At 43.8% G+C, this 12,399-nt stretch overlaps 1 protein-coding gene across 3 annotated transcripts in view; it reads right to left on the minus strand.

Moving 5' to 3' along the window:
* LOC148534901 (solute carrier family 2, facilitated glucose transporter member 9-like) overlaps positions 1 to 12,399 on the minus strand; it is a 104,453-nt gene that overhangs the window by 45,531 nt on the left and 46,523 nt on the right. For all 3 annotated transcript variants that reach the window (XM_088465578.1, XM_088465566.1, XM_088465573.1), the window contains exons 2-3: positions 6,896 to 6,994; positions 2,726 to 2,886 (exon numbers count right to left, since the gene is read on the minus strand). In XM_088465578.1, coding sequence (XP_088321704.1) covers positions 2,726 to 2,886; positions 6,896 to 6,994 — 260 coding nt within the window. The remainder of the gene's footprint in view (positions 1 to 2,725; positions 2,887 to 6,895; positions 6,995 to 12,399) is intronic.

Genomic DNA, 12,399 nt, shown 5'->3' on the forward strand with positions numbered 1-12,399 from the left:
TGCATATATATTAGGACATTGACAGAATTTTCATATTTTGGCCTCTATTCACCACCACAATGGCTTTGAAATTAAACAAACAAGATGTGATTTAACTGCAGACTTTCAGATTTAATTTGAGGGTAATTACATCCAAATCAGGTGAACGGTGTAGGAATTACAACGGTTTCTATATGTGCCTCCCACTTTTTAAGGGGCCAAAAGTAATGGGACTATCAACTCAAAAGCTATTCATGGACAGGTGTGGGCTATTCCCTCGTTATTTCATTATCAATTAAGCAGGTAAGAGGTCTGGAGTTGATTCTAGGTGTGACATTTGCATTTGGAATCTGTTGCTGTCGACTCTCAACTGACTGTACATACTAGCTGATGTGCTCGGTTTCACACGGGCAGGATGGGGCTGTCGTCCAGGGTACCCACACATTGTTGGTCCCAACACTCAGCAAACATTGTAGTGAACTGGACCACTCTGGATCCTCCCTGTTTCAGCTCCTGGAAGCAACACAGTCTGTCACTCACCAGGTGGCCTTTTGATTGAATTCTTTCAAGAAGGGGGAATGAAGACAGCTTTTCTCTGCCTCTACACTACAGTCCAGTGGGTGGCCAGGCAATGACTTATGATCTCTAAGCCCCACTCCCCGGGCTGATAATGCCGAGATTCACGGGTGTATGGGTAGGGGTTGCTTTTCAGCCAAGGGAGTGGGGTCACTCCCAATTTTGCCTAAGAACACACCTTTGAATAAAGAATGGTACCAAAAGCATCCTCCAAGAGCAACTTCTCCCAACCATCCAAGAACAGTTTGGTGATGAACAATGCCTTTTCCAGCATGATGGAACAGCTTGCCATACGGCAAAAGTGATAACTATGTGGCTCGGGGAACAAAACAGCGAAATTTTGGGTCCATGGCCAGGAATCTCCCCAGACCTTAATCCCATTGAGAACTTGTGGTCAATCCTCAAGAGGCGGGTGGACAAACAAAAACACACAAATTCTGACAAACTCCAAGCATTGATTAGGCAAGAATGGGCAGCCATCGGTCAGTATGTGGCCCAGAAGTTGATTGACAGCAAGCCAGGGCGAATTGCAGGGGTCTTGAAAAAGAAGGGTCAACACTGCAAATATTGACTCTTTGCATAAACTTAATGTAATTGTCAATAAAAACCTTTGACACTTATGAAATGCTTGTAATTTACTTCAGTATACCATAGTAACATCTGACAAAAAGATCTAAAAACACTGAAGCAGCAAACTTTGTGAAAAGTTAAACCAATACTTGAGTCATTCTCAAAACTTTTTGCCATGGCTGTATATATTTGCTGATCACACATATTATGTAGCACTTTAGTTTACAGAGAATATTTAGTCATTCAGATCAGTCTCCCCCAGTGAAGCTTCCATTCTTCCTGTATTCCCTTTTTGTCAGAAAACAAACTTTAGCCACCAGTATGTTTTTGGAGTGTGTGAGGAAGCCAGGATACCCAAAGGAAACCTATGCAAGCACAGGGAAAACATACAACAGGCAGGTGGCTGTGGTACCCGTAACTCCCTGAACACTCAAATCCAGCTTAATTTAACATGCAAAACATTTTCTCTTTGCTCATATAGGGCCTGATTCTGAGTAAGTTCAAAAGTGAACACATTGTGCAATCATCTGCAAATTGGACATGCACCAAAAAAACATGGTCCATGCATGCTTCCCATGAAGCATCAGCAATGGCCAGGAGTACCATATTTAACAGATCTTCAGCCTTCCGGTACATGGGAGTTTCTGGGTGCCAGCTGTGGAATTTACGATTGGAACGCATGGAACTGATGCATCTCGTTGAAGTGTTATGGGAGGGTCGTGCTTGTTTTTGGCATGTAGATGGACATGGGATTCCTGATGGATCTTTTGCACCAAGCATGTGGTGGATGCAATTGCTGATGCAAGTGATGACAGCCGCAGCCAGAGAAACAGTTGCCATACATACGCATGAAGCCACACGGATACTCACATTAGCATCAGGCAGTAAATCTGGCTGCTCCAGACTTCCGCACTTGCCGCCTCTTTGCATCCAACACAGAATCAGGCCCATACTAAATGGTTCTGGAAAAATACCCAGAACTTTTGTGGATGTTATACATGGTGGCATGTTTACATTTTCAATCCAAACAAATATATTTAAAGTTACGAATTAGCAAACAAATCAAATCATGCTTCCCGACTTCTAAATTCTCCTCCCCGGGAGAAGCCTGGGGAGGAGAAGCAGGTGGGCAGAGTTGGGGGTGGGGTCAGCCAACTCACATCATTAAGCCCCACCCCTCACTGGAATTCTCAGTGAACGCCAGATATTTAAAATAGGGGCGGGGCTAAATGACGCGATGATCATATAATTGCGTCATTAGGCCCCGCCACCAACGCACAGACCCGCCGATACCCGGTAATATTTTCCCCATTTTGCCCACTTCACTGGAGAAGTTGCCCATAGCACCAATCAGTTTTGTAATAAATACCAGCAAATGGCCAGAACTGTGTGAGTGCAAAATTGGAAAAATAAGAATAACATTTCCTAGAGCAAAAAATACTCACCCTCTTTGTATCGCTGTATAGCATGATAATGTCCTGCACATTATTCCAACCTCGTCATACCAGAAATACTTGTATACTTTGTTTGTTGACAAAGTGCTCTACTACACCTGCTGTGATGTTAAATATAATATACATATAAAAAGAAATGTACTTACCTGCCAAGCTTCACTGCTACATGGCCACCGATAAATGTCCCAATGAGACCTCCAATTGTAAACACTGACACAATTATAGACCAGATGAGCGTCAGCATATTTTCATGTATCTGGGTCTGGTAGCGTGAATACCAGGTATCATTAATGAACTTATGAACATGCTGTAGGCGAACGAAACAAATAAAAAAAAAAAATCAAACACATGTTGTAAACTCTGTGATCCTATAGCTATGCTGCATTGGGCAACTTGTTATAGTATATGTGCAGTTTGTCTTCTATATCTGGTCTAATTATTACAGCTTCTATTTCCATTCCCCATTATTGTAAGTTTTCTGTTTATGTGCTAGAGCCTGAAACATAGTATTTGCATCAGGATGCAGGACAGTTTGCGGGTGGGATTGGAGATTAAATGTGGATCAGCTATGTATAGATTCAATTTCATATACAAAGTTCCCAAACACCTATCCTCAAATTGCAGCAAAAATAGCCGCCCTGCTTGGCACACCACTGGCATTGTGACTTAGGGTTCTATTTATTATCATTATTTTTGCTAAAATAAAGTGAAAAAGGGTGTTTTCACACCCTTTTTTTACATTATTTTAGTATCACCTATAGTTATTACAGGGTAATTGGAGTAGGATTCGTAAAATTCTACTCCAACCCCTAAGTATCACTTATTTTTAGTAATCAGATCGCATTTCCCATAATTGTAATGGGAAATGTGATTTGCCTGGTAGTTACTAAAAATAAATAGTGAAAAAAATACCTAGGGAGGCCCTGTGATAATAACGCCACCTGGAGGTGGCGTTATCCAGGGTCTCCCCCGGTTACCGGGCTCCTACTCTGCTGTAACGGGCAGAGCAGAGCCCGGAACCGGTCAGAGGGATCAGCTGTGTGGTCTAAACAGACCGCAAGCTGATCTCTGCTAAAAAAAAAAAGTAAAAAAAAAATGTACTTACCTGACTCCAGGGACCGGTGATCGGGGCTCCGGTGATGTTCTCCCTCCGGTCAGCTGGTCTCCCATAGTGCACTGCGGCCCGGTCATCAGGTGACCGTGTCCCAATGCAGTATGGGATGTCAGCTGACCGGAGGCATGGAAGACATCACCGGAGCACCGATGACTGCATGTAAGTGCTATTGAGGGAGGGGGGGTTGCGGGGGAAGGTCGCGGGGGGTCCGCGATTGTGGGAGCTGGGCTTAGTGCCGGGGGTGGGGCTTAGCGCTGGGGGGTAGCAGCGACGGTTGGTTTGCGCATGCGTCTGCACTTTGTCACGGTATTTTTTGCGAAAATACCGTGACTAGTGTGCGGATGGGATTCGCAGGGACAGAGCTTTATCGCAGGCTCTGTCCCTGCAAGGGATTTGTAGTAAATCCCTGTGATATTGCCTGAATTCATAATGCGAATTCAGTTGATAATATCACACTATAATCTGCATTACAAATGCGGATTGTAGTAAATAGAGCCCTAAGTGGCACTATGCATCTGACCACAGACTTTCACAAAATATGTGTACTAGTTACATCGCTAATGTGACAAAATGACACATATACCCTGGACAATGGCGCTGGCACTGTATGCAGCAGCTGTGTGTGACAAAAAAGACGGCGGTCCTATATGCACCATGCTTCACCACACACAGTTTATACTGCAACTTTATACCAATTCCTTTGTGACAAATCTACTAATCCTAAATCCCTACTATAAGTGACTACATTGCAAATAAAATGCTAAATTTAGTAAAAAAAAGTATGAGAGTCCAGGAATTGCTGCCAGTGGTGGAGTATTTAAGTCGCGCCATACGGCACAAAATATATATGTATTTAAAAGGTGTATGAGAAACATCTGTAGTTCAAACAAAAGGGAAATGAGATTTTACATGAAACATGAGATCTCTATTTTTTTTTTGGGGGGGGGGGAGGCTGGTTGGAATGACCTTGAAGGTGTGTAAAAACGCAGCCTCAGGCATTATTGTAGTTGGCCTAGTCCCAAGGTTGCGCAAACTATAAGTTGTGAGCTAAGGGTTAGGGAAGGGAAGCATGTGACACTTACAAGCTAGATGCTGCCTGTTAACAATGTCTTCAGTCCTTGGATTTTGAAATCATCTACAATACCAAGGAAAAGTTGTTTGACTACACTCATCTGAAGTTCAGTAGGGATCTCAGTGCAAAGCTGTGGTATGTCCTGCTGGAGGCACGCGACCAATGAGAAAACTTTCTGGCCCAAACCTGGAACCAGATGGAGTCAAACAGAAGTTTAGGGAGTCCTGTACTATAGAGAGAACGGTTGGAGCCATGACGGAGTCTTATCCCTGCATAGCCGGGAAACACGTCAAGTGGCTCCCGTGACTGAGGGGCCTATTCATTAACACATAAAATTTCTCTGGAGGTAATTAGGTTTAGAACTCGCATGGAGTTCTACCTATTTACCGGAGGAATTCATCATTCGTCCTCCCCATATGTATCTATTCCGAAAAGCTGTCATTTTTGCGATGACAGCTTTTCGGGAAATACTGTATATACTTTTCCCTCTCTACTTTACACTTACCGCAGCTGTAATCAGTGCTGCGCATGCGAAGTTACATCCGTAAAAGCAGCGCATGTGCAGCACTGCCAAGAGCTGCGGCAATTGTGTCCCCCCTCAACCCCCCCCTCTGCTCACCTGCCCCCTATCCCCCACTTACCTGGCCGCTGCAGCCGCCTCAGACTCCGTCTGCTGTGCCAACACTGTGTTCTCCCGGCAGAGCACAGTAAAGTTTAGGAAATAAAAAAAAAATGTTTTTTTTTTTCCTAACTTTTTTGTGTTCTGCCGTGAGAACACAGTGTTGGCACAGCAGACGGAGCCTGAGAAGCGACCAGAGTGACGGAGGGAACCTGCCCAGCTAACAGCAGGTAAGTGTAACCTGCTATACACCACCTGACAGTGGCATATAGTAACACCATCAAATTCCGAAAATACATAATCTTCGGAATTTGATGAACAGCATAATTTCTACATCCCCATACTGAACCAGTTATATTTTACTTTACCGGTACCAACAGTTAAACGGAATGTATGCTCCAAACTTTGGATTCCTGGTGGACATTGTTTTGCACCCAATGCTGTCACTGATTACCAAAAAAACGACTTTTGTGGGGAAAATCCCAAATATTACATGCACTATGTAGACAGAAGTGATTGGACACACCCGCACAAGTGAAATGGTCCCATGCATATCACTGCGCACAAGTTCCAAATGGCCATTAATGTGGCGGTTTCGACAAGAATACTTCGTAAGGAGGCACATGCACTTGCAGTACTATGGAAACAACAAATGTTTTTATCAGGACGACAATGCCACCTGTCATGTTTCCAGGGCGACTCTGGACTGGTATATAAAATATTCTATAACCCAGATGGACTGGCCAGCTCAGAATTCAGATCTTAACCCCACTGAGAGCCTCTGGGATGAATTGGAGCGACAGGTGCGTTCTAGGCCAGCTTGACCTTCTTCAGTGTCACAGTTGGTCACTGTACTTAAGGTGGAATGGCAAAACATACCGCCTGCTGTTATCCAGGAACTTGTGGACAGTTTGCCAAGATAGGTGTCTGCAGTAATCACTGCACGTGGTGGACCTACAAAGTAAATAAAATCTCGTTGATCCATTTGCTGTCAGTGTCCAATCACTTTTGTCTACATAGTTATATTACATATATACTCATGTATATTGTGTAACTCAGTAATAGAAAGACAGACACACATTTTATCCTAGTCATCTCTCTTGTATTTGGTCCTAGGTGCTCCAGTTCACCAGTTGGATTGCAGTATGCACTTCACTAAATGCTATGTGGACTGGCTGCATGGGGGGTTTATATGAATGCCCTTCGTTTTAAACAGCTGGTTTGGCAGCTTTACTGAAATGTGATATGATTATTTTTCAGTTTTACAAGAGAAGATTAATTAGGAGAATGACAGACATTTTATTTAGGCAATTAGCTAATGGACTAAATGCCATACTGTACCATGGTAGCATTAGTAGCTCAGCTGTTTGATGCAAGACAGATTTGTAAAGTAATCAAAATCCTCTAGAATACCCTGTATGTCCGCAATTAGTAATATACTCGTCGTTAAATATCTATAACTACAGAGCCCAGTTCACTATAAAGAACATTAGAGAAGGGATTTTACTTACTGTTGTAGGTGCATTGATAAGTGATAGATTATATCCATATTGGAAAGCTCCTCCGATTCCCACTGCACAAACAGCCCCAAAAAGTTTCTTGATGGGAAACTATGGAAACATATATTTTTTTCATAATATGTATCTTATAATTAACATTTAAATGACTTAGCTGTGAAAAAGAAAACATGCACACAGTAATCAGTTCCAAAATCTTCTAGTATCTAATAAACCATGTATCTTTATAGCTATTAATGATATATATGGTTGTCAGGGTAAATCACGCACGCACACAAATGTAATGTTACAATGACTAATCTTATGAAATATGAAATCAGAGAAAAGATCAATATGAATGTGTACACACAGTGAGCCTGATGCAGAATGGTATGTATGTATGCATCTTTGCATAGCTCAACCTGCATGAAACTGCTCTGCACATGCCTAGAATGTTATTGCTAATGAATGTGCCTAAGCAGATTCACATGATCCTGCGTTCTGATGTAGGCCAAGTACATGCATATAAATAAGCATGTAAATAAGGCCTAAGACAGTGGTTCTGAAACTCGGTCCTCAGGACCCCACACAGATCACATTTTCAAGGTCACCCAGCAGGTGCACAGGTGTATTCTTTACTCACTGACACATTTTAAAAGATCCACTGGAAAACATGCACTGTTTGGGGTCCTGAGGACCGAGTTTGAGAACCTGTGCCTTAAGCTGGGTACACACCTTACAGATATATCTGCAGATGATGGTTGTTCATACACACTGAACAACCATCTTCTGTCGCGCCCCCCTCCCCACGGTCTCTGCAGCAAGTGTACGGGCAGTCGGCTGACCTCCAGTACACACAGCATGATGCCCCAATATATCTGCTGTCGAAGCTGGATTAGTGGCTGAGACGGAATCAGCGTAAAAATTAGCGTGCGCGATGCCATCTTGCGAATGGCAGCTAGATTAAATCTTAAAAATAAGAATCTGCAAGACGCCAGTTTGCGACCAGCACCATTTTAAGTTACAACTCATGAGCTAAGTACAGATGGCAATGTTTTTGATAATCTACCAAAAACAACTAGAAAACCAGCCTCCTGAGAAAAGTAAATAGAATAGACAATACACCAGAATACTGTGAGTGTTTTACATACAAATTGGGAATCCCTGTATATAGAGAAGTATAGTTGTGGCAATTGTAATATAACCCAGACATTGATCTACACAACTGAATTTGTCTGAATCCTAAACAGGTTTTAGTCTCACTCCCAGACAGAATGGCCCCAGCTTCACAGCTGGGGGTAACACATTTGCATTGCAGTTTGAAACTGTAAGTAAGGAATGAGATATTTGTGTGTATATATATATATATATATACATACATGTATATATATATATGTTAAGTCCATCATAGATAGAATCTCATGCATAAACACCGCACATTACGCAAAGTTGCGCTGCTAACATGACGCTCAGTAGCGAATGCACAATAACCTGCACGCGAACACTGTTTATTAGCTGCATGCGTGCACATCTGCCCCAAATCAGATAAACCTAACTAGCGTCTTTTCCCGTATCCCTAATACTTACATAATGCACACTTACACAAAAGGTTCCATAGCTATAAAGTAAAAGATCCAAGTTTTATTCATTTATTAGAAATGCTGTGAAATAAAGACTATTTTGGTATCTAAGGTTTAATACGTGATAAGTAAGCCGTGTTTGATATTATACTGATCTGCACTTTATCCACAGCTTTCCGATACCATCGGTGTGAAGATTGGAACATGCGTTCTCAACTTATGGACCGTAGAGATATAAAGCACCAAAATGTATTTTGTGAAACCAACAGCCTAGATTTGCATGCAGGGGAAATAGAGAAGGCAAAAAGCTGTTAGAGGCTTTTCTGTGTCCATTTGAACCAACCTGTTAAATGCCCTGTAACAAATGCACACGTTTTGTGCGTTGGAACACATGTTCAAGGTCTAAAGTCTTTATTTTACTGTATGACTGCGTACGCAAATAGCGTCAATTTTAGAGGTTTATAGGCAGGGTTTATAAGGTTTAGGTAGGTGCGTATAGAGGTTGAAATTCAATATCCTTACTGCAGATATATTGGGCATCGGCTGTGCAACACAGCTGACACGATATGTCTGTGAACTATGTCGTTCACAGACATATGTATATCACTGGTACACACTGGCCGATGCACACAAGATATTTTAGCTGCTCAATTGATCAGCTAATATATCTGTCAGTGTGTATCCAGCAATTGACTCACTCGAGGAGACGATGTTTTGAGGATTTGCGTCCAATGCTGCATTTGTGTAAGCACTTGCGGGCAGCTACGAGGGCTCCGGTGGGCGTCTCAATACAAATTATGCTGCCTGATGCATTAGCTTATTTTAGCAATTGCTAAGCAGCAAATTTTGGAAATGCGTTTGCATTAGCGTACAACACTGAGGCCCAGAGTTTTCCTCAGTATGGGGCAGATTTATAAAGATCTCAAAATGCCATTGTCTAACAAGTCCAAGCTTTGGAAGGTATCGCATTCTGGAGCTACGTACATATGGGGAAAGCCTCCAGGACTCCGAAAACAGCAGTTTTAGGAGTTTTGGTCATATTCTGCTTTTAGTACATTCCGCCCTAAGGGGTCCATTCATCATACCCTAATTTTCATTTTTTTTTCTGGATTTCCATTAAATTGTCTATCTGTAGTGAAAGGTCCATTCATTATTATAGTATTGCTGGAGATATCATTGATATCTCCTGGCTGGGATTTCCACCCTCCACTTTAATATAGGGATGTAGAAATTAGGCAATTTATTAAATTCTAAAAATTTAAAATTTATGTATTTTCGGGACTTGAGTGTGTTACTGTACATCATCCTCAGATGGCATACAGCCCCCATAAGGCTTCACAAGCTGCCATTTACACGGAGGTGAAGCAGTGGGACTGCAGTGGCACTCAGCTGTTTCTCCCTCCCCCTTCTGCACTCTGTCCTCCAGCTTCCTCCCCTGCCACTGCATACTGCTGCCGTGTTGAAGCGTCTCTCCCCTCTGTCCCTTCCCTGGTGGCACTTGTAAGTGTTTCATTAACTGTTTATTTACTTTAAACAGTTAATTAATCAAATAAAACAATTGCAGAAGCACAAGTACCGCCGGGGAACAGACAGAAGGGAAACGTTTTCCCGTCAGCAGCAGCATGCAGCGACGGGGAGAACATTAAAGACTAAAAAACATTATAATATATATATTATATACACTGTTGTAACCAGTGCTGCGCATGTGACGCTTCTGTGAACGGAAATGGTACATGTGCAGCCAGGGGCTGGCTGGCAACTTTTAGGCTGGGGGGCAAATGCATGCAGGGGGCCCTGGCAGAGGGGTAGTGTGTAGCGGGGTGCCCGAAGAACGTGCATGCTACGGCGCCCCCCCCTCAAGTGTTCCAGGGAGGAGGCGGGTCCATATGAGTTTGATGTAAAGTAAAAAAGATTAGGAACAGCCCCGTCGTGGTACTCATATGCAGTGCCCCCCTGTGCCCCAGGAGAGGACCCCCTTATGCAGGCCTTTAGTAGTGATCTCCCTATGCAGTGCCCCTTATACAGTGCCCCCAGTAGTGGTCCCCCCGTGCAGTGCCCCTTGTGCCCCCAGTAGTAAGCCCCTTATATAGTGCCCCCATTAATGGTAACCTCTATGCAGTGCTCCTTATATAGTGCCCCCAGTAGCAGTCCACACCCCATGTGGTAACCCTTATGCAGTGCCCCTTAAATAGTGGCCCCAGTTGTAGTCTCCCCCCTATGCAGTACCCCCAGTATTGCCCTTTTTATAGAGCCCCAGCAGTGGTCCCTCGATGCAGTGCCCCCAGTGGTAGTCCCCTCCCCCCTATGTAGTGCCCCTAGTAGTAGTCCCCTCCCCCCTATGCAGTGCCCCTAGTAGTTGTCCCCTCCCCTTGTAGTGCCCCTAGTAGTAGTAGTGCCCCCTTGTAATAGTAGTCCCCCCCTTGAAGTGCCCCCAGTAGTAGTCCCCCCAGTTGTAGTCCCCCCCTGTAGTGCCCCCAGTAGTGGTCTCCCTCTTGTAGTGCCCCCAGTAGTAGACCCTCCCTCTTGTAGTGCCCCCAGTCCAGTAGTGGTTCCCCCTTTGTAGTGCCACCAGTAGTCACCCCCCCTTGTAGTGCCCCCAGTAGTAGTAGTAGTCCCCCCCTTGTATTGCCCCCATTAGTAGTAGTCCCCCCCTTGCAGTGCCTCCAGTAGTGGTTCCCCCCTTGTGGTGTCCCCAGTAGTAGTCTCCCCCTTGTAGTACCAGCCTCCCCCCCAGTAGACACACGTAGTAAAAAAAACCAAAAAAAAACCACTTACCCGAATCCCAGCTCCCGCCGTCGCCATCCGCTCCTCCGTCTGTCCTTCTCGGGTCGGGCCGCTCTGCATTATGGGAGAGACGTCATATGACGTCATGACGCCTCTCCCATTGCCCACTGTGGGAGCCGGAAGATGGAGGGGCTCCTGCAGTGGGTGCAGCAGCAGCTAATGAGAGTCTGACAGACTCTCATTGGCTGCTGATCAAAACAAACACACTGCTGCCGGAGCCGGCGGCTGTGTGTTTGTCACTTGTGTAGCGCTGACCGAACTCCATCCGGTCAGCACTACACACGCGGTGCAGTATGTGTCACAGTGAGACAGACTGCACGCGGCCCGCGGCCCACATGACGCTGCGGCCTGGGGGACACATGGCACCCTGCCCCCCGGCCCAGCCCGCCACTGTGTGCAGCATACATAACAGCAACGTTAATGTAGGAGCAGGCAGACAAATGTATCTCTTTCCGAAAAGCCGTTATCACAAAGATGACAGCTTTCCGGAAGAGATACTTATGAAGAGGAGAAATGATGAATTTCCCCGATTAATTAGGTAGAACTTAATGCGAGTTCTAAAGCTAATTATCTCCAAATAATTTTATGTTATAATGAATAGACCCATACTTGCCAACTCTCCCTGAGTGTCAGGGAGACTCCTTGAAATTGTAGCAATCTCCATGAAGAGTCTAGTAACCTCCCTGATCGCACCGTACCTCTATTATAAAGCTGTTCTATTAATAATAAAAAACATATATATATATATATATATATATATATATACACATTCAAATGGAATCATGAGTATTATTTCACTGCATTGGTTATAAGGCACAATGATCCATAAGTATCAGTGTTTTTTCATCAACATGTAGATCTTACTAACTGCTTTGGGGCTCATTTGCATTTGGATGGAAATCAATTTTAGGACACGCCTCTCAGATGTAGCAGTACACGCCCACTTTACCGCAGCGCTCATAGGTGCTACTTTCACAATCACCCTAAAATACTTTTTCAAAAGTAGGCAAGCATGATAGACCCCTAAGAGAGATACTAAAAACTATTGACAGATACTAAGATCTGCTGAGAGATACTGGAAGAACATTGTTGCAGTTTTTTATTACAGCTGCTACTTTTATTATTATTTTGTTATGTGTCTTCTTTTTTATTATT

Source organism: Taudactylus pleione, unplaced genomic scaffold (genome assembly GCF_031769625.1).
Source record: "Taudactylus pleione unplaced genomic scaffold, aTauple2 ptg000062l, whole genome shotgun sequence".
NCBI classification, from domain to species: Eukaryota; Metazoa; Chordata; class Amphibia; order Anura; family Myobatrachidae; genus Taudactylus; species Taudactylus pleione.